The sequence below is a fragment of the Pteronotus mesoamericanus genome, unplaced genomic scaffold (assembly GCF_021234165.1).
Source record: "Pteronotus mesoamericanus isolate MK-2021 breed Mesoamerican mustached bat unplaced genomic scaffold, CSHL_Meso_final contig_246, whole genome shotgun sequence".
Lineage (NCBI taxonomy): Eukaryota > Metazoa > Chordata > Mammalia > Chiroptera > Mormoopidae > Pteronotus > Pteronotus mesoamericanus.
Window position 1 is genome coordinate 12,681,452 of NW_026555104.1, and position 24,806 is coordinate 12,706,257.

At 55.3% G+C, this 24,806-nt stretch overlaps 1 protein-coding gene across 2 annotated transcripts in view; it reads left to right on the top strand.

The window, feature by feature from the left end:
- The window catches only part of RPH3AL (rabphilin 3A like (without C2 domains)), a 105,058-nt gene that overhangs the window by 35,729 nt on the left and 44,523 nt on the right, over positions 1-24,806 (top strand). Inside the window, exon 5 of one of the 2 annotated variants that reach the window (XM_054573288.1) lies at positions 19,692-19,778. The exons of the other annotated variant lie outside the window; for it this stretch is intronic. Coding sequence (XP_054429263.1) covers positions 19,692-19,778 — 87 coding nt within the window. The remainder of the gene's footprint in view (positions 1-19,691; positions 19,779-24,806) is intronic. 2 annotated transcript variants of the gene reach the window in all.

Here is a 24,806-nt window from a genome sequence, read left to right on the forward strand (position 1 = left end):
TGCTGGCCGCAGGGAGCCTGTCTCCTGCAGGAGCCCTGGCAGCGCTCAGCCGCCACGGCTCACAAATGCGCGGGTGAAACCCGTGACGCCAGCCCTCGCACAACCACCCCTCCGTAATTGGGCCCCAGCGCCCAGGCTGCCTGCCCTCATTAGGGGAGGGCTGTGCTGGGAAGGGAGGGGGCAGGCTGGTTAATTAGAGAGGCCTGGCTCTCCTAATTGCATAGGAGCTGAGTCAGCCTCCAGCTTTCAGTTTGGTTGCGAATCGCGGGCTTCGCCAGCAGTGGGAGGCTGGGCAGGGCTGCAGGAGCACCCGCCTGAGCCCCGGAGGGAAGCAGTAGGATTTTTCTTTTCTGGTTTCAGAAAAAGTGGGTTTCACCGTGTGGATGCAGAGGAGTCTGTCCATGGAACGGTGGTCTCCGTACTGTGTGCTGAGTCCCCTGGGGAAGAGTCCTAGGCTCAAAGCCCTCAGGGAAGCCCAGCCCAGGGAGGGCTCAGGCAGCCTCTGGGCAGGATGGGCAGGTGCTGAGGGGGCGGGGCCGGGCCAGAGTCTGCGCCAGGCTCTGAGAAGGAATGTGAGGGGGCTCAGCCCACAGCCCCAGCAGGGAAGCTGGCAGGAACCTGGGGGCCACAGTCTCACCATGGGGGCCCCACCCTCAAGACCTCATCAGACCCTCATTGCCTCCTAAATGCCACGCCTCCAAACACCACCACACTGGGCCTTAGGGCTTCACCTTGGGAGTCTGAGGAGACAGGAGCATTCAGCCCCCCCGCACCCACTGAACAGAAGCGTGGGGGCGGGGGCGGGGGCGGGATCAGTGTGTAACCCGCCCTCCAGGGGACTCTGACCCTCTTCAGGTTTGAGAACTCTGCTCTGAGGTCCCAGCCCAGGCCTGGCTCAGGGCGGTGGCGAAGCTCTTCAGTGGCAGGCCTCCCTCTGCTCCTCTTCCTGCTCTTGCCCTCCCCCACAGGCTGCCCTGCACCACACAACCCCCTCCCCTCACACCACACCCCCACCTTTACATACCATACCTCCTGCATCTCCTTCCCTGCACCCCCGGGCCAGGGTCCTGTGCCCTGCCCCGGGCCACGGCGGCCCTGGCCAACAGCCAACACGGAGGCCATTCTGTCCCCTTGTGATGTTCTTCCAAGTTCACAAACCACTTTCACAGAATTCCTCCTGTTTGGTGCTCAGGGCAAAGCTGTAAGGGAAGCAGGGAGCTGGGGCTGTTTTCCAGTCACAGATGCAGAACAGGGGCTCCATGGAGGCTGCGTGGCCTTCCAGGGTCACCTGGCTGGGTCATGGGCAGCTGGGTCCCCCAGGGGCGTCTGCCCTGCTGCGCTGCCCTGCCCCTCCTCTGTTCTTACAGACCAAAGCATTCACGCCATGCGCTCTCTCTTCCATGGAGAAGCAGGGACCACTTTCCAAAGAACACAGGAGAAGAAACATCATACTCAATGGTTAAATATTGAAAACATTTCTCATAAACACAGGAATAAGATAGGTTCTTTGTATCTTTATTGCCACTTCTATCCATTGTTGCACTAGAGGCCTAGCCAGTGCAATTAGGCAAGAAAAAGAAATGTATGCCATCAGGACTGGAAAAGAAATAGCTAAAACTGCCATTATCCATGAATAACACGATCATGTAACTAGAAAATCTGAAAGAATCTAAATGCAAATGGCTAACATCAGTAGGTAACTTGAGCAAGGTTGTTGTATATGTTCAGTATATAAGAAAAATTGATATTTCTATACACCTGAGACAAAAATGAGAGAAAAGAAAAGGTCCAGTTTATGACAAAGGGGACACTGGTGTGCAGTGGGTAAAGCATGGTCTTTTGGATAAATAATGTGAGCTCATTTGATATTCACATGGAAAAAACGTATCCTGACCTTTACGTTGCGCCAGGCACAGAAGTCAATTCTGGACTGATTTTAGATTTAAATGTGAAAAGTAGAATAGTAAATATTTTGGGGGAAAGAGACAGAGAGGGGGAGAGGGAAATAAAAAATGAATACAGGAGAAGTCACTTTAAGGCAAAGGAGTGGGTGCCTATGTTAGCTGGACGATGCCTTTGGGGACCCCAGGAGGCCCTGGTGGAGGCCACCCTCCCTCTAGAACATGCTGTCTGGCGCAGGCAGTGGCTGGCTGGCTGCCTGCACCACCGCTGGGGGAAAAGCTTTCCCAGCTACTTTCCCAAGACCCCCAGGAACAGCCCAAATGTTCTCAGGATGTTCCCACTCCAGAAGCTAAACTCCTGGGACTGGCTGAGCCCCAGGGGTCCAGGGCCTATGCCGGCGGGAGGACAGGCAGCCCCTCTGGGAGGCCTTGACCAGCTCCTAGGCCCATCCTTGCAAATGAAACTGAATTTCATAAAGAGCTTGTCTCTGCAGAATTTTTTTCATTCATTCATGCTACAGCGTTTTATCGGGAGCGGACTCTGTGCCAGGTGCCGGGGGTATTGTGATGAACGAGGTAGGAGGTGGCCTTGCCTCCATGGCACTGCTAGGCAACAGGAAGAGCCAGCGCTTCTCTTACTTTCTCTCCCAGACGCCGTTCTAACGGCTGTCACATCACTCCCCTTTTACACAGGGCAGACTGAGGCACAGAGTGGCGTGGAATCTTGCCCGGGTCGCTCCGCTAGCTGGTGGCAGAGCCAGTGTTTGAGCCCGAGCCGCCTGGTTCTAAGCCCCCTTGCCATGAGCCACTGTGCCATACCCACCCCACCGAGTTTACGACCTAAGAAAGGGATATGGACTAGACCAGATAAACACAGTAATTCTACAAAATGGCAAAAACATGGGAAGTGGGTGAAGGGGCACCGGAAGAGCCAGTAGGAGGGGGTGGGGAGGCAGCTTTTTTATTTTGGATGCACAGCCCAGGCCGCTATGGGGAGGGGCCATTAGAGCTTGAGACCACGGTGAGAGACAGTCAGATCTGGCCGAAAGGGTCCCGAGCAGAGGGAGCAGCGTGGATGCGGTTTGGGGTTGGGAAGAATGTGGCACAAGAGAGAACAGAAGGCAGGCCAGGGAGGCATGGGAGGGGGAGGGCCCCATAAATGGCCCCGAAGCCCCCACAAACGGCCCTCAAAGCCCCCACAAACAGCCCCTGGAGGCCTGTGGCCTGGCCCTTCCTGGGTCTGTGGACTGGGGACTGCCCCACCCTTCTCCTCAGATTAATTTGAGTCCCCCAGAATCAGAGGAGGCAATTTTTAAAATTATTTTTTAATTTGTAATAGAATATACATACCATAAAATCGACTATTTTAACCGTTTTTAAGTGCGCAGTTCAGGGGCACTAAGTTTATTCACGTTGCTGTGCAGTCATGACCACCATCATCCCCAGAACTTTCTTGCCTTGCAAAACAAACTCTGGCCCCGTAACTACCACCTCCCATTCCCACCCACCCTAAGCCCTGGCACCCGCCATCCGACTTCCTGCGTCTGTGAATTCGCCTACCTCAGGCACCTCATGTAAAGCAGAATCATGCAGTGTCTGCCTCTCGGTATTTGCGTACAGTGTTTTCGTGACTGACTTATTTCACTTTGCAGGCTGTCGTCAAGGCTCATCCATGGCGTGGGAGCACATGTCAGAATTTCCTTCCTTTTGAAGGCTAATAGTCACTGTATGTAGATAATCTCATTTTGCTGATCCATTCATCTGTCAGTGGACACTTGGGTTGCATTTTAGCTTTTGTGAATAGTACTCCTATGAATGTGGGTGCGCAAGTATCTCTCCGAGTCCCCGCTGTCAGTTCTTTGGGGCATGTACCCAGCAGTGGACTTGCTGGGTCATGTGGTCATTCTGTTGAGTTTTTGGAGTTGTCATCCTGTTTTCCATGACGACCGCACCACTTTACATTCCCACCAACACTGCGCAACGGTGAGGGGCGTGCGGCTTTTTGCAGGGTCTCCCTCCTGAGTGGGGGTGCAGTGAAACTCATCCAGTTGCCCCCACTCCCCTTCCAAACCCAGCTCTCAGCACCTCTGTCCCTCGGGTGAGGCCACGAAAGCAATAGCATCCTTGAGCGATAGCCGTTTCATCTGAGCTGCCTCCAGATGGGCCTCGCAACGTCCTATCTCCTCCTCGACCTAATTCAGATGTTTGCACCTCATTACAAATACGGATTTTTTTTCATTCAGCTACTGATGTTTCCTAAACTCCCAGGAAAAGTCACTTAATTCCCCTGCTCTGGCTCCTGCGTCCCCCAGGCTACTTGGCAGGAATCAACTTGGCTGCTGTTGCTGGATCTGAGGACTGGCCCAGGCCCCTCGCAGCATCTTGGAACATCTGCCTGCTCGAGAGTCTGCCGATCAGAACGTCTCCATTAATGCACACTCCTTTCTTGCTGCCCTGGTGCCTGCGGCGTGACTTTTCTTCCCCTGAAGTAGCTCCTCTCTCACTTTACGCAGTCCAGAGACCATTCTGGTTACCCTGTCACGCCACTGACCTTCAGCTCGAGGTTGAAGGCAGCTGAAGAGCAGCCAAGAATGAGGGTGGGCTTGGGGAACCTTGAGGCCCTCTGGTGGCAAGACCCAGAGCTTCCTGGAGACCAGCCTTGTGGTCAGTCGGTCACTCAGTTAGTTCCCACAGCCCTCTAAAGACCCTGTCCCCAAGGTCCTCCTGCGTGCGAAGCCCCGCGCTCCAGAAGCTCACCACGGTGACAGATCATATAGCACCGTGGGGGAGGCACTAGCGGAGTGGGAGGCACTAGCAGAGCAGGAGGCACGGAGTGATTCGGAGCGGAGGGCGGCAGAGCTGGCCCCTGGAGAGCTGTTGGAGCTGGTCCTGGAAGGGTGGGGACCGAGGTGCCTGGGGAGGGCGTTTCAGGAGGAGGCACAGCTCTGTAGAGGCATGGTGACAACTTGCAGGGGGTATGCGGGAGAGAGCAGGGAGAGGGAGGCAGGCCGAGGAGGGTGGCGAGAAGGAAGCGAGGATGGCGAAGGGCCAGGGTCCCAGGCTGAGTGCCCCGCAGGCAGCTGAGCCGTCATAGAAGAGGGCTCTCTATTCAGGAATCGAGCGAGCCTCTGGGGAGGCCAAGCCCAGACGCAGACTTGGAGGGGAACGTGGCAGGGTTGGAGGGAGCCTGTTGGGCACTGCAGAACAGTGCCCCGGGCTGTGCTGCAGGGGTGCGGAGACAGGAGTGTCAGCACACGGCTGCGGCTGCTGCGGCTGCGCCGGGTCTGGGGGGCCAGTGCCGCCCGGGGAGCAGCGTCGGGGCAGTAATGCCGCAAGGGCCAGACTGAGCCTGGTTTCTTGTCGTTCTGAAGCCATGGTAGGCTTGGTGTCCAAATTTCCTTGTCTCATGTCCTCTTACAAGGGCGAAGCCAGCGTGCGAGTGGGTATGTGCTTCTGAGGCCCCCGCTCTGCCTGTGATGTTTCTGTGATGCCACGTACCTTTCACGACTCACGCCCCCCCGCAGAGGAGGGTGGGTAGGCAAAAGACAGTGATTGTACCCATTTTCCAGGTAGAGAAACTGAGGATTTGAGAGATAACTTGGTCCTGATGACAGAGCCAGGGCCATCGATCTCAGTTCAGAACTTTGCGGTCATACTCTGGGGAGCTGAAGTCTTGTAGGAGACCCCCCACAAAGGAAGATGCTATTTGGTGCCAGCTTGCCAGGTGGGTGCCAAGGCCATTCACTGAGTGCCCCCAATACTGGAGAAGGGGTGCAGCCCTAGTGCCGACCATCCACAGTAAGGTGTGGCACCCTGATCGTCCCCCAAAGCAAACCGCCCCACAGAGTGGGCCCAGTGCTTTGCACTAGTTTGTCACACCTCTGGGGATAGCTGGGCAGAGCCTGGGCACATCCGGGGGTCTGCAGCGGTTTGTGGTTATTGAGTCATGGAGGAGGGTGCACAAACCATCTGTATAGGCTTGGGCCAGGGCTGGGGCTGGAGCTGGGGTTGGGCTTCTTCCCCGAGACAGCTGCCTGGCACCCCCTCAGGCCCCTTGCCGTGGAGCTTAGGGGCTCTTTTTTCTGGGTCTGGTCATTGTAGATTCAAGAGAATGCAGGCAGCAGGAAGCAGTGTTGGCAAATCCGTTTAGCAGCTGTTACCAGGCACGGTAATTTTGTGCAGCCAATTGTCCTCTGTTGTGGTAAATAACAGATAATGACATTTCCAGCCTGTGGTGTGGCCGGTGCTCGGCACGTAGGCCTCACCTCACTGGCTGCGCCCCACAGGCTGCCTCACTCAGAAGACCTGAGATTCTTCATCACTTTCAAATCACCCGTTTTTCCTACCGCAGACGCTCCCGCACTGCTGCTGGCTGACCTGAACTCAAGGTGGACTTGGCCTGTGCTCTGTTCCCCCGGGGGAGGGCATCGGGGTGCCTCTTCTGCTGATGGAGGCAGCTGGGACGGGGGTGGGGGCGCCGACGGGGGGGTGCCGGCTTCTCTGCAGAGGCTCCCTCTAGCTCAGGTCTCCAAACCAAGAAAGAATCAAGCCTCTTTAGAGGCAGCTTGGGGGATCTTTACTGTCCCCCATAAACTATTTCTCACCCTTGTCATCCCACCTTCTGTGAGAGAGGCGTTCTCCCACGCTACAGATGGAGTAACTGAGGCTGGGAGGGGTTACGATCTGCTGGGCCTTCGAGAGACCCCCTCTGCCCAGGAACCACACCCACCATGCCGAGCTCCCAGGCACACACAGGCGCGTGCTTTGGGCCTCCAGGAAGGGAGGCCTGAGCACCCGGTGCCCACTGCACGGCCTCCCAGCAGGCTCCCGGCTGCCTGCGGGGCATCTCATTAGTCTTCCAGCTCTTCCTCTGCTCCTCGGTGTGTTCATCTTGCTCAAAGGCAGCTCTGATCAGTGTGTGCTGCCCCTGCCCCTGCCCCGAAGTCTTCAATGGCTCCCTACTGCCTGCAGAATGAAGTCTAACCGCCGCCACATGGTGTCCAGGGCTCTCAGTCCATCCCCCAGGCACAAGCTGCCAACTTCAGCTGCATAAATGAACACCGGCCGGCAGTGCTGAGGCCTGGGGGCCGGGCCTCGCTGCGGCCGACCCAGACCTGTCACTGCTTCTCTTCGGGGTCCTGTTCCTGCACATCACCAGGGCCCCTAATGGGTCATTAGTGCTGCTGCTACTGGAACGTTAAGAAGCCTGAGGGTGTTTGTCTAGTCTGCTGTATTTTTCAAATTAAAAAAATCGGTTCCAGCGACAGGTATTTATTGGCTTCAAGGATATTTCCTGTGTCCCAAGCACCGGTCGGGGCATGGAGAAGGAAGAGGGTATTTTCGCATAAACTGACACTTTGAGAGTTACAGTGATCCTGGAAAGCCAGAGAAGACAGTGCTGACCCCTGGAACAGGTGGGGCTGCTGGGGGGCGGCAGTGTCCCATGCTGAGCTGGTCGGGGCAGAGCTGGGGGTGGGAGGCTCTCCCAACTTTGGCCAGCCGGCTCTGTGCACGGCCGCTGGAGGGACCATCTCAACGATGTGCTCAGCACTCCTCTCTAGATGTCTCACTGTGGGAGCACTAGGAGGGAGTAACTAGTGCTTCGGGTTGGGGAGGGTTGGTCAAGGAAGGAGTCACGGAGGAGAATACATTTGAGTTACAGCTGAAGGATATATAGATGTTTATTAGCCGTGAGGCACAGGCTGGGCAAAAGCACAGAGACATAGAAATACCTAAAGTGTCGGGCAGACGGGGAAGCCTGGCTGGTGGCATACTGGGCCGGGCGAGGCTGCAGTGTTGGGTGAGGGGCAAGGACATCGGCATGCGTCCATTTCCTTGTCTTTCCGCCCCTCAGCCTGTGAGCCTTGCCCTGCTCTCTGCCCAGTCCAGAGCCTGGTAGCAGCAGGGCCTTAGGAAGCGTTTGCTGAATGCTCTTGACATCATTGGGCCCGACCTGCACCAAATTCTAGGGGAAGGGATGATGGTAGGTTAACCAGAGGCTCCTACGCCGCCTGCCGAGAAGCAGGGCTGTGATTTCAGTGCCTCTGAGGTCAGGCCCAGAGACTGGTCACACAGACCTTCTCGGCAGACCTGGCCAGGGCCTCGCACACGGCCGGTGCTGACCGCAGCCAAGGCCCTCCCTCCAAGGTGGGCTTCGCGGCCAGGCCCACTTGCAGCCATTGGCACAGGGGGCTGCTGAGAGGGGCAGCGCATTCTGAGGATGCTGGTTGTGAGGACAAAAAATATATATGTTTTATATATATTTCATAGATATATGATCTAGCCTCTGACTTGGCTGTTACTCTGAGAAACAGGCTTCTTTAACAGAGGCTGGACCAGGTGACTGCCAGGTGGCAGGCTTGCCTCTGGGTGAAAATTCTCTGTTGGGCCGCCCGTTCCCTGCCTGGCATGGCCAATGTCCAGCTTGGAGAAGGGGCTGCTGCTGTCCTCAGACCGCCATTGTCCATGGGATAACTTGCTCCCAGGGACATCTGTTCCCTGAGCCCCACAAGCCTCCTTCTTAGCAAGCATGGGGGGCGTAGAGAGCATGGGTGAGAGGTAAGATGGGGATTTGGACCCCAGTCTGCCCTCCACCCACTGCCCTTGTGTGACCCTGGACAAATCACTTGAGCTGTCTGCCCAGTCCCATCATTGTTAAGCAAATAATCCGTGTGAAGCGCTCGCACTGAACCCAGCACAAGGTGCGAGTTATATAAGCTTTTGCTTTTGTTATTATGGCCCTGGGTCAGCATCCTGGCTCTGCCACTTCCTCGTCATGTGAACTTGGACAAGCCGCCCAACAGCTCTGAGCCGCCGACATCCTCATCCATGACATTCCGGTCATAAACCCTTCCTCAAGGGGCCATTATGAACGTAAATGAGATTAAATGCGATGATGATAATGTGTGTTGAGCGCTGAGCTTGGTGCCAGGCATGGAATAAGTGCTCAATAAATGGTAGCTATTATCATTATTATGAGTTGTAACTCTAAGTTACCGTGCAGCAAGGAGCAAGATGGATGCGAGCCGCTTCCCACACGGCCCGGGCCTCCGCCTGCCCGGACTCCCTCCCAGCCGGAGCCGAGGGGCAGAGCTGCAGGCCGCATGGGACAGGGCCATCCTGGGAGACCGCCGGTCCGGGTGTCACGCCCCCGTGGCTCCGATGGAGCTCTGTGGACCCGTGGCTGGATGTCTGGGGGACCTGGCCAGCTCGGGTTCCATCACTCCCAGGAGCCCAGGCTGGCAGTCAGGCGCAGAAGCAAGGGGCTAAGGGGAGCTTCGGGGGTCTAGTCCCAGGACTCGTTGGAGCCAAGCAGGGCGGAGCAGGCCGTGTTCAGAGCGTGTGGCAGGCTAGAGGAGGGTGCTGGGGCTCTGGCTGCCGTAGTGTCTCCCTCCCTTGGCAAGCTGGCTCAGGGACAGGGCCGGCCCCGAGGTGCACACCAAGTGGGGAGATTTGCGGGGGGTGTTCTAGAACCCTTGATAGACCCCTTCTCAGAGGAGTGGCAAATTCTTATGTATAATGATTGCTAGTCCTCACGTAACCCCGGAGAAAGGCGCCCATCCCTGCACAGGCCTCATGACACCTTAAAAGTCCCCCCAGGTGTTTGCAAGGACAGGTGTGGAGTCCCCACGCGGCTTCCCGACCAGGAGCAGGCGGCCCTCCTCCTGTCAGGAGGTCAGCCTTTCAAAACCCAGGCTTCCTTTCCATAAATGAGGAAACTTTCCACATTCTCTTATAGCGCTGTTTGAAATTTCAAAATAATATTCTGTATTTGAAGAAAGTGAATATAATCTTGAATCTGCTTTCCTGCTACACGTGTCCCCTCCTCGGGCCCCAGAGGTTCTGCCACTCCGCTCAGAGGACAGGGACCCCAGACTGTGGCAGCCTCCTGGCCGTGCTGAGCTGCTCACAGAAACACATGCGTGCTGTGTCCAGGGCAGCGCTGGGTCGGGGAGCCGCCCGCAGCTGTTTCCGCCAGCCCTTTGTCCCTTTGGTGTTTGTGTGTGTAACCGCCTCATCTGTGCACGGTCCTGCATTAGCGTTCTTCAGTCTTGTCACAGTTAATGCCCTGTGCACGCAGGCCAAGGGGCCGAGACGCATCCTCCGCAGATGCCTGTTGAATGAATGACTGAATCTCTCAAGACCGAGTTGCCACGGCTCCTGCAGCCCCCTCTTTGATCATACACTATTAGGTTGGCTGGGTTTTTAAAACCTTCCTCTCAGCTTCAGACTGAGCAACCCTCCTCCACTCCTTTGACCAGCTCTTGTTTGAAACCATGGCGCCTGCCCCTTTGGGCCCCATCGAGAGAGCTCCAACCTCCTTTGTTTCTCATGCTCTTTGGAAAAGAGGCAAAGACCAGGCACACCGTCTCCGGTATCAGAGGCGCTGCTGAGGACAACCAGGACCAGGGAGCGTTAATGAGCTGGCGGGTGGGCCCAGCGGCGGGGGCAGGTGGGCAGCCCTCCCCGCCCCCTGCCAGCCTGGTGGTCCCACCCTGCCTGAGGTGCCCCATTCCCCCGTCAGATCCGCGCAGTGGGGCTGAGGGCTGAGATGATCCAAAGCCCATGCAAGGCATGATTTCTTATTATGTGCTTATGAATGGTCATAATCAAGAGCTGCCTCTGTTGCCTTTTTAACCCTCCTCTCCACCCAGGACACTGTGCTGACTGACTAGTGAGTGGCAGGTGGAGGGAGGAGGTGTTTTGGAAGCTAGTCCTGAGCTCTGCAATGCTTCCCTTCCTCCAGGAGAGGCGGCTGGGGGCTGGGGACCTCACAGGCCTGGGGTTTGTGGGTGCTCTGGGGCTGTGTCATTTGAGGGAGGGAAAGGGCCAGCTCCAAGGCGGCGGTGCAGCCTTACGGAAGCCTGGGTGATTAAAGGAAGCTTGGCCATAACTGGGTAATGACACTTGCCCCTGCAGCCAGGATGGGGGAAGGCTGGCATTTCCCTGGCAGAGCAGAGAGACTTGAATTCCCCCTGAAATCCTTCTCTCATAGCCTCCTGGCTTCTTCCTCAGACCAAGTAGCAGGTGACTGGCATTAAGGCCATGTATCTCTGATCTCTGGTGAGGTCAAGGCCAAGGTAAGGAAAGTGCCCTCATTCCCACTGGCCCCCTGGCTGTGTCCTAACGAACAGAAGGAAGAGCCTGGCTGTGCCCCCTCCCCGTGGAGGCTGACGTCTGTGGCTCTGGAGGAGGGGCCCGGGCCCAGGCCCAGGCAGCCAGCGCGGTCTTCATTTGGAGTGTGGGAGAGAGAGACCGCCTAGAAAAGTCTCTTGCCTGGGCAGCTACCTGGGGCTCAGATGGGGTTCACATCCCACCTCCCTGTGGTCAAGTGACTTAATGTTAAGCCTCAGATTACCTTATTTATAAAACACGGGCAATAATACCCACCTCCTCGGGTGGTTATGAAGATGAAATGAGATTCTACATAAAATACCTAGCTTGGTGCCTGGTGTAGCTTAAGTGCTCAATAAAGTATAAACAATAACGTGTATAACAATATCTAAGCTATTTAAAGCCATTTGGCACTTGGGTTCCAGATACTGAATATATGGCCATGAGGCCCTTTCTAGCCCCCCAGTGCCCGGGCTGGTGAGGCGCCTCCAAGTCTGGGAGATGGGCAGGGCTGAGCCCCGGATCAGGGGGGTCAGTGACCCAGTGACGCCGTGGGATGAGGGGCAGGGCTGGCCTTCTACTTTTGAGCCACAGTCAACCAGGAAGTTCTGTCTCCCACCTACCTGTGCACATGTTTCAGCTTCCTTATTCCAGGGGTCCCCGAGCTCCTGGCCACAGTCCAGTGCCGGTCCGTGGCCTGTGAGGGACCGGGCCGCACAGCAGGGGGTGAGCTTGACTGCAAGACGCTTGAATCATCCTGAAACCATCCCTGCCCCCCTCCGCCCAGGCCCGTGGAAAAATTGCCAGTATTTTGGGGCCTGCAGCTTTAATCCATCCTGACACACCATAATCCAGATCTGGTCAAAAAATGAAGTTGGAGGCGAGTGATTTCCCAAAACATTTAGCACAAGCTTCCTTTAAATAGGAATTCTGCTTATCCACTTAAAATAGATTTTGACTTAGCACAGCCTGATTTACATTTTGGCCGATATAATGATTTACATTATATCTTTCAGTGCATATATCAACTTCTAAATAGCTACCGGCACGTACACATATTTATATGGTAGAAAATTACACTGTGCATACTGTCTATAACATGCTTTTTTTTTTACTTAATTTATGGTGAATATTGCTCCATTTCAGCACCTATACCGCTTTGTTGTGATTGTTTTTCACTTTTTCTATCATCATTTTTATTGCTGCGTGGCTTTCCCTAAAACACAGTCAGGTTTGTCCTTGTTGAAGATTTGATGACTAGCGACGAGAACACGTTGTGTGGTGTGAGATGCCCACGTGTGGGGTCAGGCCTTCACATGGCTTCCTGCGTGTGCCACTGTCATCCGGACACGGCCCTGCCGCCCTGCTTTCGGGGGTGTGGGTTCGGCTGTGCTGCGAGCATCATCTGCAGCGTAGTTCATGGGAGAGACCCTCTCACTATAAATGTCAGTTGTTTGGAACTTTTGGGAAAGTCCTTTTCCAAATGAGTCTTGCTAGTTCACAAACTCCTCTGTGCGACACCCACTGAGGACAAAGGGTTGTGCCTCATTCATCCTTGTCACTCCTAGAACAACGCTTTGCATCCAGTATCGACTAAACGTTTGTTGAATTGAAGCAGCAAATATTTTCCAATTAACCACCTTCGATAGTCAGCTCTGCAGCACAGCATACGTTTTCCTGGACTCCTTGTACAGAATGTTTGAGCACAGTTTCATCTTTTTTCGGTTGACTGAGCGTCGTGAACGTCGCTGTCTGAGTGATAGATGGTAATTCCGCGAAGCCCTTGGGCCTGTCGAGGGGCGCGTGGCTGTCTCCCAGTTACTGAATGTCCTCAGACCGCTGTCCCGGAGCGGCCTGGTGTCTGTCCCAAGCAGTTCCACTCCCCGTCCTGCGCTGGCACTGCACCCGACCTCCCGCCTTCTGATCGGAGTCCGTTCCCCCTGTGGAGCTGGGGGCTCTACGTGAGGTGGGCGGGGGCTCCCCGTGAGGAGCGGTGCCACGGCCTGAGCTCTCGTGCCCCTCACAGAGGTAGTGTGCTTGTACTTTCTGCCCCTGGGCTGTGGTGTGAGAAGGTGGAGGTGTTGGTGGCAGTGGAGGTGCTCCAGGGAGTCCAGGGGTAACCCAGGTGGCCAGGATTAGCAGGACGTCAAGGAGGGCACCTAATCAGAACCTGTGCACACAGGCAGCCTGCAGGGTGCACCCCAGGGTGGGGGGTCAGGGAGGAGGAGTCAGGTGGGGTGCGACCCTTCACAGAGGACTCAGTGTCATTCCGCTTGTGGTGGGGTCAGCCTAGATTCATGCCGCCTACCCTGAGAGTGAGGCGCCCCTCCTCCCCGACCGGCAGCCCCACTGCCCGCGGACGCTCTGCCCGGGTGCAGGCTCTCCCATCGCCTGCCCTGTGCTGCCCGGGGAGTGTTCCGTGTCTTGGTGTGCCTTCTCTCCCCAGTAACCGGTGCGTTCCAGGAGGGACCGCATCGTGCATTCTCACTGTAATACTAAAAGCAGCTCCTGTTTGTTCGTTCATTTATTCTGCAAATATTCATTATGTCAGGTACTGGAAATAGGAAGGTGAATAGAACAGGCGTGGCCTCTGCCCTCTGTTCTGGGAGCCGGCAGGACAGTAGGGGAAGTGATGGCAGCCATAGAGCTACTTGAACGGGGGTAAAATTCCTGGCAGTTGAGGACAGGAGGCAAGAGCTGATTATGGAAGCTCCCACCTGGTAAGAAGTCAGGGAAGGCTTCCTTAAAGAAGTGGTGCATTTGCTGAGAGCAGAAGGATGCATATAGGTTAATGAAGCGAGAGCATGACCAAGTGCATGCCAGACAGAGGGAGCAGCATGTGCCAAGGTCCTGTAGCAGGAAAAACACAGTGAGGACCGGGGACTGAAGGGGGGCGCCAGTGGCTGGGGCTCGGAGCAGTGGAGCAGGGGCAGAGGCCGCCAGGAGGTAGGGTGCGGCCTGAGCAGGCATCACACACCACGTGAAAGGAGCTGTCTTCATCCAGCGAGCAACAGGAAGTCTTTGGAAGCTTTTAGGCTGACAGGGATGGGAGAAATAACAAGATTATATTTGCATCTTGAAAAGATCACTCTGGCTGCCATGTCGGGAACCAACTGGAGACGGGCCCAAGGCGGGGCGAGGAGACCCACCGGGAGGCCCTGGGGCCGGCGGGGCGCTGGAGTGGCAGCGTGGATCGGGAGGGTGACAGAGGGGAGCTGACAGCTGAGAGTTAGCGTTCTGGGAGGTGGGTTATTCGGTGGCAAGCGGGGAGAGTGAGGATGGAGCATGGCTCTGGGCTTTGGCTTGTGTGACTGACGGGCGCTGGCATCCTTTCCTGACCCAGGCCCATGGGAAAGGCCTGCGGTTATTCCCTGCTCTTTGCCAAGTGCTGTGCCTAAGCATGTGTATGAATCACCTCCCTCGATTCTCTGCTGTGGCACACATCTGCCTGCAGCCACCCTTTTACAGACAAGGGTCAGAGGTTAGCAGCAAGTCCAAGGTTGCGTGCCATGCTGTCCTGCCCCAAAGCCCGTGGCCCCTGAGCCTCCCCTCTCCCATGTGCGCTCCAGGCTGGGAGGTATATTTGCAAAAGGACTGCGTAGAGTCCCTCAGACGGGGTGGAGAAGCTTGCACGTGCCGACCGAAGGCCTGGACTTTTGTCACTTCTGCTCTGAGTCGGTCCAGAAGCCAGACTCGGCGTGTTTAACACTCAGACACAGCTCCAGGCCGTGGGCAGCACGAGGCAGCCATGCCAGCGCTCACAGGCCCGGGGCAGTCCTGCTCAACAGAAGCCCATCTCAGCCAGGGAAGCAAGTGGCCACCCCCAGGCCCCGGGGCTGCCATGGACACGGCTGTGCAGCGTCCCCTCGGTGTCGCAGCTGGCTCACACCCTCTCTCACTGGATTTTTAAAATACTACCTGCTTAATTTTCTTTTTTTGGAACCTGGGAATAAAGACCAAGCCCATAGGGGAAAAGGCTTATTAGTCTCTTACTGAGTCAAGATTTAGTAGAGCAGCAATTATGTGTTACTTGAACTGGAGCATGTTACCATTTTGCTGGCCTGCACTCCCCAGCCGGAGACGCTGCACAGCTGAGAGACGGCGGGATCTGCCCGTGGGTCCCACCGCTGAAGACTAGTAGCCTGAAAGCAGGGCTGCGCATGGATGAGGAGGGTGTGCGCCTTGTCATGCCGCCCCTGGCCCCCCACAGCACCACGCAGGGCAAAGGGAGGCAGGAACACTTGGGACATGCCACCCACACACATACCCCCACCCTAGGATGGGAGCTGACCATCAGCCTTTGACCCACCCAGCCTCTGCGGGGCAACTGGCCCACACAACTCCTGTCCCCAGGTCCCATGGTTCTGTGCGCCGTGGTCTGTGGGTAGAAGACAGGACACAGCTTGGGCACGCTCTCCTAGTTCCTTTCCCTGCCCCCAACAACATAGACGTTCAGTCAACCAGACTGTATTTATTGAGGTCATGTGCACAGCCGTCCTCAAACCCTGCTCACACCTCGCTCCCGCAGTGCCGCCGGGCAGCCCCCGAGCCGTGGCGGGCTGGCCTAGGTCCGCACGCGTTGGGTGCTTCACTGGGGGCACGTGGGGCCTGTGCCGCGCCATCCCAGCCCAGAGCTCCACGTGGGCACTCAGCAGGCGGCAGGGACAGGATCAGTACATGGGAAAGTGGGTAGGGATCAGATGGGGAGGGATGGGCTGAGGTGGGTGGAGACAGAAGACACCCGGCACATTGGTCGGACTGGAGGGGAGGCCTTGCAGGGGAGCAGCGGGAAGAGGCCGTGGAGGGGGACTGGGGCGCCAAGCGCCAAGGCCGAGGTCCAGGTCCTCTGGCCCAGTGCTGCCCAGCAGGACTTCCTGCAACGACGACAATGTTCTGTCCGCGTGCCATCCGACGTGCTCGCCACCAACCACATGTGACTGTCAGGCACCTGAAATATGGTTAGTGTGTCTGAGGAACTGGGTTTTTCATTGTATTTAATTTTCATAATTAATTAATTTATTAATTTAAATTTAAATAGACACAGGTGGTAGCCATCTGATGTGGCTACCGCATCCGATGGTGCAGGTCAGGGGTTGGGGGGCGGTCATGCAAGGGAATGTCGCCGATAATAATGACCGGCCCTACTGAATGCTTACGATGTGCCAGTCGCTCCTCGTAAGTATCTCAGTTAGCCCTCAAGACAACCCTCGGGGGTAAATACTATCCCCCATTTTACAGATGAGAACATCTAAGGTTTAGGGAGGCTTGGAGAGCTTGCCCAAGGGCCCGCCCAGGCCTGCCTCACTCCAGAGCCCGTGCCCGGAGCACCAAGCTGCGAACAGGCTCAGAGCGGTGTTTCTGGAAATTAGAACCAGTGGCAGTGCAGGGTAGCCCGAGGTCAAGACCCCAGGAGGACAGCCCTGCGTGATCCAGGACTGAGAGAGATGAGGATGAGCCCCACCTAGGGTTCCCAATGTGCAGAAGCAAAGGAAGGGTCGCACTGCTGGTCAGGGGCTATGTCCTCCCCAGATCCCTGTGCTGCAGCCCTACCCCCAGTGGGGTGGAGGCGAGGCCTTCGGGGGGTGACTGGGCGTAGATGAGGCCGTGAGGGTGGGGCCCCCTCAGGGGGTTGGTGCCAGGTAAGAGGAGGAAGAGACCAAAGCTCCCTCTTCAGCCTGTGAGGACACAGCCAGAAGGCGGCATATGTAAAGGGCCCTCACCAAGAACCCGACCAAGCTGTCACCCTGCTGGGGGTCCCAGCCTCCAGAACTGGGAGGTGGGTATCCGTTGGGTAAGCCGCCCAGTCTGTGGGGTTTTAGTTATAACAGCCCAAGGTGACTAAGGCAGGGGCAGAAGCCCCACTCCTGCCACCGCCACCGTTGCTTGACGGGTGGGGCAGGGAGGCCACGGAGTGGGAGGGAGGCTACGGGGAAGCCCGAGGAGCCTTGCTGGGGGCCCCAATGGGCCTGAGCTCCCTGCCTGTGGCCGGAAACCTCTCTCCTGTGAAGAGCGGCCACCCTTCTTCCTGAGTAACAGAGAGGAGGGTTGACCAGACACCCAGCCCGGATCTGTGCTCCAACGGACCAACGTCACAAGCCGATGAGCACAGGCATCTACACTCCTGTCCCCAGGAAAACCCCAGGTCATTCGGGGTCACTTCTCTGCCCATTCATTTGATTTTTTAAAATTTTTTTAAAAGATTTTATTTATTTTTAGAGAGAGGGGAAGGGAGGGAAAAAGAGAGAAATCAATGTGTGGTTGCCTCTCGCATACCCCCGCCTGGGGACCTGACCCACAACCCAGGCACGTGCCCTGACTGGGAATCGAACCAGCCACCTTTTGGTTTGCAGGCAGTCGCTCAATCCCCCGAGCCACACCAACCAGGGCTGCCCATTCATTTGAGAACCATCAGCCACACTCCCAGGCATATGAAACGGCTCCTTGGAGAGCTGTGGGCACCAGCTTGACACAAGGCCGGGGAGGGCATTTTCCAGCTCTCCTGAGATCTGGAAGAACGGAGGCTCCCAAATCCTGACTGTCCCTAACTCGCTGTGAGGCCTCAGGCAGTCTTTAGCCCCTCTGAGCCTCAGTTTCCTCATCTGAGTATATGGAGATCCCAACCCCCACCTCCTACCTCCTTTGTTGCCTGGCACAGACAATTGCTCGGGAAAGGGATAGCAACTGGTCTCTTCTCTCCTTATCCCCAGCACCACCGTCTCACGAGAGGCGCAGAGCACTCTCTGTGCTTGGAGGGCGAGCTGCCTGCCATCACACCCTGGAAACACGGAGAAAACTTCATAGGAAAATCTCACCTCTGGAAGGGCCACCCTCCTTTTCACGCGTGCACCATTTACTTACACGGGATGGGGAATGAGCAGGGAAAGCAGCCAGCTGGTTTCAGCACCTCCTTCCTCTCTCTTCACCCCTGCGAGGGGAGGCCTGTGTGTGTTCCTTGAGGCCCATTTTATGGGCCAATGGGGGGGCCCTGCCCCAGAGGTAGAAGGGTTGGGGGTGAGCATTGTGAGCAGCATCGAGAGGCATCTCCAGTGGAGGAGAGAATCTCTGGACCAAGTCAGGGATGGCAGCTCAGGGCTCTGGGGGCCACGCTGCTGGGCACCCCCACCCCCGAGAGGCTGAGCCTCGGGCTGGCACCGAGGTGGCTGGGACCCTTCCCTTTCCGATGGACCACGGGAGCTCTGAGGGAGAGTAGCCTAGCAGTGAGCACCCCGGACAGGGGACCCTCCCAACATGCGCTGCACCTCGGATGACCCAAGCCCAGAACCCTTGCAAGAGCTGGGAAGGGTCCCAACTGTGACTGGGATGGATTTTCTTGCCAGCCCAGGGAGCTGAGAGCTTGGAGAAGATGACATTTTATTTGGAGAAACAGAAGAAAAGTGGCATTTCTCATACTTGAGTACTGGATGGTAGCAAATGCAAATCCCCCAAGAATGTATCCGAGTTCGCCTACCTGCCGCTGCCGCGAGCCGGCTCCCGCCTCCCGCAGAGCTGGGCTCAGCTGCCCAGTCAGGCGGTGACGACATGCTCTGGGAAGCCAAGTTGGTGACATTTTCCTCTCCGCGGAGAGGTGTGCTTCTTGCTCAGTTGGCAGCCTACAGAAAAGGACAAGCAATAGATCCAGCCTTCCCTCGGTGGCGGGGGCTGGTAGGGGGCAGGGGAGAACCCCCCGCCTGCAGGGACGGGACAGCTTCCCATGGTAGAAAGATTGATTAGCTCTGTGCGGCAGTTCTCAGAGGAGGACCTGCTGTCACCGAGCCAACCTCTACCTGGTCAGCCAGGAGCAAGTCAGCCCCACCAAGCCCCCTCCGTCCTGGCGCGTTTCATCTGGACTTTCCCAGTACCGGGTGTTGCCATGCATTTTGGGGAAACAAAATACATATTTAGAAGTTATGAGCTTAAGTAACACCACAGAAAGAAAAACACTACAGAAAATGGGTCTGGCTACTTACGGGTCTGGGGAAATTATATAATGGCTCGAGGGTCACACCCGAACTCATGACTTGCTGGGTGAACTTGGCAAATTCTCCACCTACCCGGAGCCCCTGTCTCCCCACCTGTAAAATGGGCCTAATGCTTACATAATAGGGCCATTCAATGAAGGGACGTGGCATAAAGTGAGAGCTCAAGCTGTCATGGGTGTCTCTCACCACGTCATTGTCTCACCTGGGCAGGCACATGCGTGGTGGGGTTTTCGCGTGTTGATACACGAAGTTATGTTTTCTTTGTGGAATAACAGCATCTCCTGCCCACATTCCCAGGAACGGACACAGTCTGCTGGGTGCAGGGCACGTCGCACTCTGCTGTGTGTGCCAAGCGCTTCCGCTGGGACTGGGCATTTGGGCGGTTTCCAGCTCTCTGCTGTTGAACGTGGTGCAGCCGCGAATCTCAGCGTGCTTATTTTTGATGTCCTCCCAGCAGAACGTAGTTGTGGGGGCGAATCAGTATCGTGGCGATCCATGGACGGGCGCATCCATTGTGCCCTAAAGCCACCCGCAGGTTTTGGATGACCTGGGCCCTTTGGGTTGTCTGCCCTCCTGGCCCGAAGCAAAAGCCATCCCCTCAGTATATGGAAAGGGTCCCTCGGCTACAGTTCCCCAGCCCCTCAGCTGAGGAGGAAGCAGCTGAAGTGTTTACCTTCCTGTGTCCTCTCTCTTGTAGAAAGTCTGCACCAAGTGTGGGATCGAGGCCTCCCCTGGCCAGAAGCGGCCCCTGTGGCTGTGTAAGATCTGCAGTGAGCAGAGAGAGGTAGGGTGCCCAGGGCAACCGGGCGGGGGGGGCCCGGGGCCGGGGCTGAGCCCACCCTGTTTGGGGAAGTTCACGGTTGGTCATGGGGACGGACTCCTCTGGGGGTCAAGTAGGACCTCCTGGGGGTGACGGGGGAGGAGAGCAGCGGGGAGGCTGCTGGCTTCCCCATTTTCACAGTGCCGGGGTGGCAGGGGCCCTGGGTCTGTCACACCTGGGGTCCGTGGTTTCCGTGGGAAGCCCTTCTCACTGAGTGCAGGGCATGAGGCAGGGCGGGGTCTATTATTGTAGCAGGAGTAATGGCCACGCCAGGTTGAACGTGTAGTAGGAGCCTGGCACTGTGCTCAGTTATTCACATGTATGAATTCACTTCATCCTCTCGCAGCCCCCTAGGTGGGCGGTATTATCATCCCTTCCTACTGATGGGAAATGGAGACTCGTGGGCACCAAGCTAGTTCGTGCGGGAGCTGGAAATACACGCGGCGCGGTCTGCTGCGATGCTGCCCCTGAGGTCCCTTCTGGTGCTCAGGCTCTATGTTTCTAGTCCTGGCCCCGTTTTAGGGGAAGAAATCGAGGCTCAGTGAGGCAGTAGCCAAGGGGGAGCTTCCTAACTCCAAACCCAGGGCTTTCCTCACTGCACCAGGCTCGGCAGTCGGGCCAAACCAGAGCAGAGCGTAGGCAGGCAGCTTCCGGGGAGGGTCAGACACAGGGATGGTGGGACCGGAGTGAGCCTGGCAGAGGGACACGCCCCTGGTTTTGCAGATGTGGATTTTTTTTCCCTAACTGATCTTGCGTGGCACTTGGTATGTACTTATCATCTGAGGATCCAGAAAACACCTTCAGTTATGGGAACTCCTCAGTCAGGCTGCCCTTGAACATCGCTGTCCTGCCCTTCCCCATCTCCACGCCTGGGAATCTGGAGGGATACCTTGTAGAGCCTCTCAATCCATCCTCCGTGGCCCCAGCGGCTCTTGTTTCTTTCTTTATCCTTCTGGGCTGCTTTCTGGATAAATCGTTCAGGACGGTCTTCCAGGTCACTAAATCTTTGGGACTACCTCCCAACTGTTGGTGCTGGTATCTTTCTCAGCATCAGCTTTCCTTAGGTGTTTTGGGATTTGGGTTTATGTGGTCGTCTTGAACAGGAATCCATTTCTCCCCCGTTCTCCCCTGCTCGTCACCCCCCCAGGCCCACCTGGGCGCCTGTGCAGAGCCCGCTGTCTCTGCTTGGGGATGAGCTGTGTGTCCGTGGTGATGACGGGATTATCCCAGAGCCGGCTGACGAAGCTGAGGGCAGCCTGGCCAGGCCCTGGCTGTGTGCTGCTTCCAGCTCCCCTCGCTGTTCATACTCTCGGGGAAGCTCTAGTTTGGGGGTTGGGGGGGCCCTCTGCTTTTATCAGCCTCTTTTCCCAGGTGGGAAATCCCTTCACCAGCCCCCATTTTCAGTGACTCTGACTCTAGTCCCCCACCCTCCCCTGGGACACTTTCAGTCCCTGTGCCCGGGAAGACCAAGCTCCCTGGTGCCTCCACCCGCTTCTGAACCCAGAGTTCCATGGGCTGCGCCTTCACGGCTCCTCAAAATAGTGAATATTTGGAGTTTTTTACCCACTGATATCTACATCCTGTTTTTAAACACAAAGAAGCTTTCCTGTTGTTTTTAGGACGTTTTCTTCTGTCACTGCTGTCTCGTTAGAACAGGGAAGCTACTCAACGTGTGAACTCCCATTTATCTTGCCTGGAGGTCGCTGATTGCTCACCCCGAAATGGAGGAGCTCATCTCCGTTTCTTAGAGAAGCTGTGAGACTTCAGTGAGGTTGGCACATGTGCCGAGTGGCCATGCTGGCAGAGGGTAGCTACTCTGTCGATATTAGAGGCCTCCCTCTGGCCCCCCAGCCAGAAATGCCCCCTTTGAACTTGAGGGCCTTCTGGTCTTCCGGGGGGTCCCGTTTACGATGCCGATATTGATGAGAGAGGACATCTCTTAAAACAGTATCTTGTGGGAGACACCTTCGCAGAAGGAAGTCACAGCTGAACTGTTAGAGGACAGAGATGAAGGAGCTGTCATGGAAGAGAAGGTAGACGAAAGGAAAGACAAATGCGGTGGGGTAGTGACTTCGTGGGGACTGCAGAGGCAGCCGTCCCTGTCCATCCCCCCCACGAGCTACCTTCGCGTCCTTGACGGTCCTGAGATGCCACCAGCAGGGCCCACCACCAGCCCGTCCTCATCTCCAGGGCACTGCGATGCCCAGAAAATCTGAAATAGCTGAGGGTGAATTTTCTTCTCTTTCTTAACGCAAAAAGGGTGAGGCTGTGCATTGCACTATCAGTCTGTCCTTGCATTTCTAGAGCCCAGTAAACTTAGCGGGATGAGGAACGCTGCATGCCGTCTCTGCAGTACCAGGCCAGCTGTGGGGTGCATGGGCCGTGAAACGTGCGTGTCTGTGCTTCTGGGTACCCATGGGTACCGTAACCAGGTGCTGCCTTTTCCTGCCTGCTTTTGGGGTGGGAGAGTGACAGAGTAATTGGTTCCTGCTGCCTTTTTTTTCCCTTAAAAAGACATCTAATCACAACAAAGAAATAGCTAAATCGAAAGAGCATTTAATATGTCATTTTAAGTGCTGCATAGATAGCTGGTTCTGAATCTGTGATAAAAATTAGGAGTTCCACCCTGGCTGGTGTGGCTCAGTGGATTGAGCACTGGCCTGCAAACCAAAAATCGTGCCGGTTTGATTCCCGGTCAGGGTGCGTGCCTGGGTTGCCCCCGGCTCTCCAGTTCGGGGCATGCAAGGGGTAACCGGTTGATGTTTCTCTTTCACATCAGATGTTTCTGTCCCTCTCTTTCTCCCTCCCTTCCCTTCTAAAAATAAATGAATAAACTCTTAAAAAATGAGGAGTTCCATCCTGCTTGAGAAGCCACACCCTGATAGAAGAACTTGAATTTTCTGATGGAAGCTCGTATACCGCTCTGCCCGAACACCCTTTCTTTCTTTTGGATGCTTCACTTCCATCATCTCTGGCTTTTAAGTATTTTTTTTTCTGGAGTGAGATGAATGCCAGTTAAGCGTCCCTGGGGCTGCCAGGCTGGCGTCGCTGCCTGCTCTGTGCACGTCAGCGGTGCAGTGGTGTGTGGTCCTGCCCCTCAGCCCCTGAGGGCCTCGCGGTCTGATGCGGGAACTCACTCAGGCACTTGGCACGTGTTTACCGGGCCTCTTCTGTGGGCCAGGAAAACAGCTCTTGTTGTGGGAAGGCGACCACAGACACAGGTAAGTAAATGCTGCCGCATCGCGGATGGTCATAACGTGCTCGGGGTGAAGGCAGGAAAGGGCGCTAGGAACAGTGGAGGTGGCTGTTATTTTTTATGGGGGGTCAGGGAAGGGTTTCCGGATAAAGCGACATTTGAGCAGAGCTCTGAAGCACGTTACGTGGCTGGAGGGGTGGAGAGCATTTTAAATGGAGGCCATAGTGAATGCAAAGGCCGTGAGGCAGGTGGGTTCTTGGTGATTTTGAGGAATGGCAAGGAGACCAGAGTGACTGGCTTTAGTTGAGGTCGGGAGAGGAGGTCGGAGACGTGGTGGAGGGTCAGATCGTGTTGGGCCCAGTCCACCGCTGTAAGGACTTCGGCTTTTACTCTGAGTGAAACGGGGAGCCTTTCAGGGTCTGAAGTGCAGGAGACACATGACCGCAGCCCTCCGCCGCCTTCTAAAGGCTGCTCCAGCTGCTGTGCTGAGAATGGACCGTAGACATAATGTCAGCGTCCGCATCGTGGTATTTTATCTTCGTTATTTAATATTACCCCAGATGGTTAAGTTCCTGACTGTTCCCTTAGAAGTTTTCATTTTTAAAAATATTAGATACATTTTATACTTTTCTGATTATAAAACTACTATGGTTCATTGACATTTACAATGTGTAAAGTAATACACACCCAAAATATCTGTAATCTTACCATCTAATCACTGTTAACATTTTGGCGTATTTACTTCTGATCTTCTGGGTTTTTTAAAAAATATTGTTAAACGCGTATTTTAAAATTAACATATAACTAGTTCTCAGTGTGATCAGTAACTCCTTGGAAACATTCTGTCATATGGATATTCTGCTAATTTAAGACATCTATTTCCTTTTCCTCCTCTTATTAAGAACTGCAATATGTATCCATATGCATGGCTTCTTGACAACATTTTAGATTGTATCAGAATGGATTCTTAAAAGGGAAAAATAAACATCGGTGTCTGTACTTCCTCTTTTCTTATAGACACTTGAGTGATTCCCGTTCATTTATCTCATAATGAGCTGATAGGTAATTTTTATCTTTTTAAATATGAGCACTTTGACGTGTATTTCTATATGACAGTGACCGTTGCCTTTATACAAAGAAGATGCCTTGACTGACGATACAGTTGCTCATAAGCTTCCCCCCTCGGACTGCTGTGGGTCTGCCCCCATTGTCCACCAGCCACGTGTGGAAAGAGCCACCATGCGGGAGAGGCAGCGGGCGGAGAGTCGGTCCCCAGAGAACTGCAGATGCTAGTGAAACTGAAAGAGACAGGAACAAGGTTTTAAAATTAACTAAAAGGGATAAGAGAAGGAATAGAAAGCAAATTCAACAAACAGGACCTTTGAAAAAAGAATGAGCACATTTGAAAAAGAAACAAATGAACCATTTTTATTTCCGAAAATGAGTTAGTGAATTTTAAAACTCAGTTGTACTATACTTCAATATTGAATTTTTAGAATAAACCATGTCATTCCCATTAACAGCCACCGAGACTTCCTTTTCATTCACTTCTTACGGATGGGTTGCTGTTGTTTTTCTAATGTTTGATTGCTGGTTGGCACTCCCCACAGCCCAGAGTTCCTGGTCCCTGATTTCCATTATACGGGTGGTCACAAACGCGCTGTTTTTGTGTCCACACCAAACTACATTCTCTCCCCAGTGAGCCGCCTGCCTTTTCGCACTTTGCTGCTCCTGTCTGCGTTCATTGCCCACCCCCCGCCCCGCCTCCTCTCCCCTCTTTCTGTGGACAGGTGCAG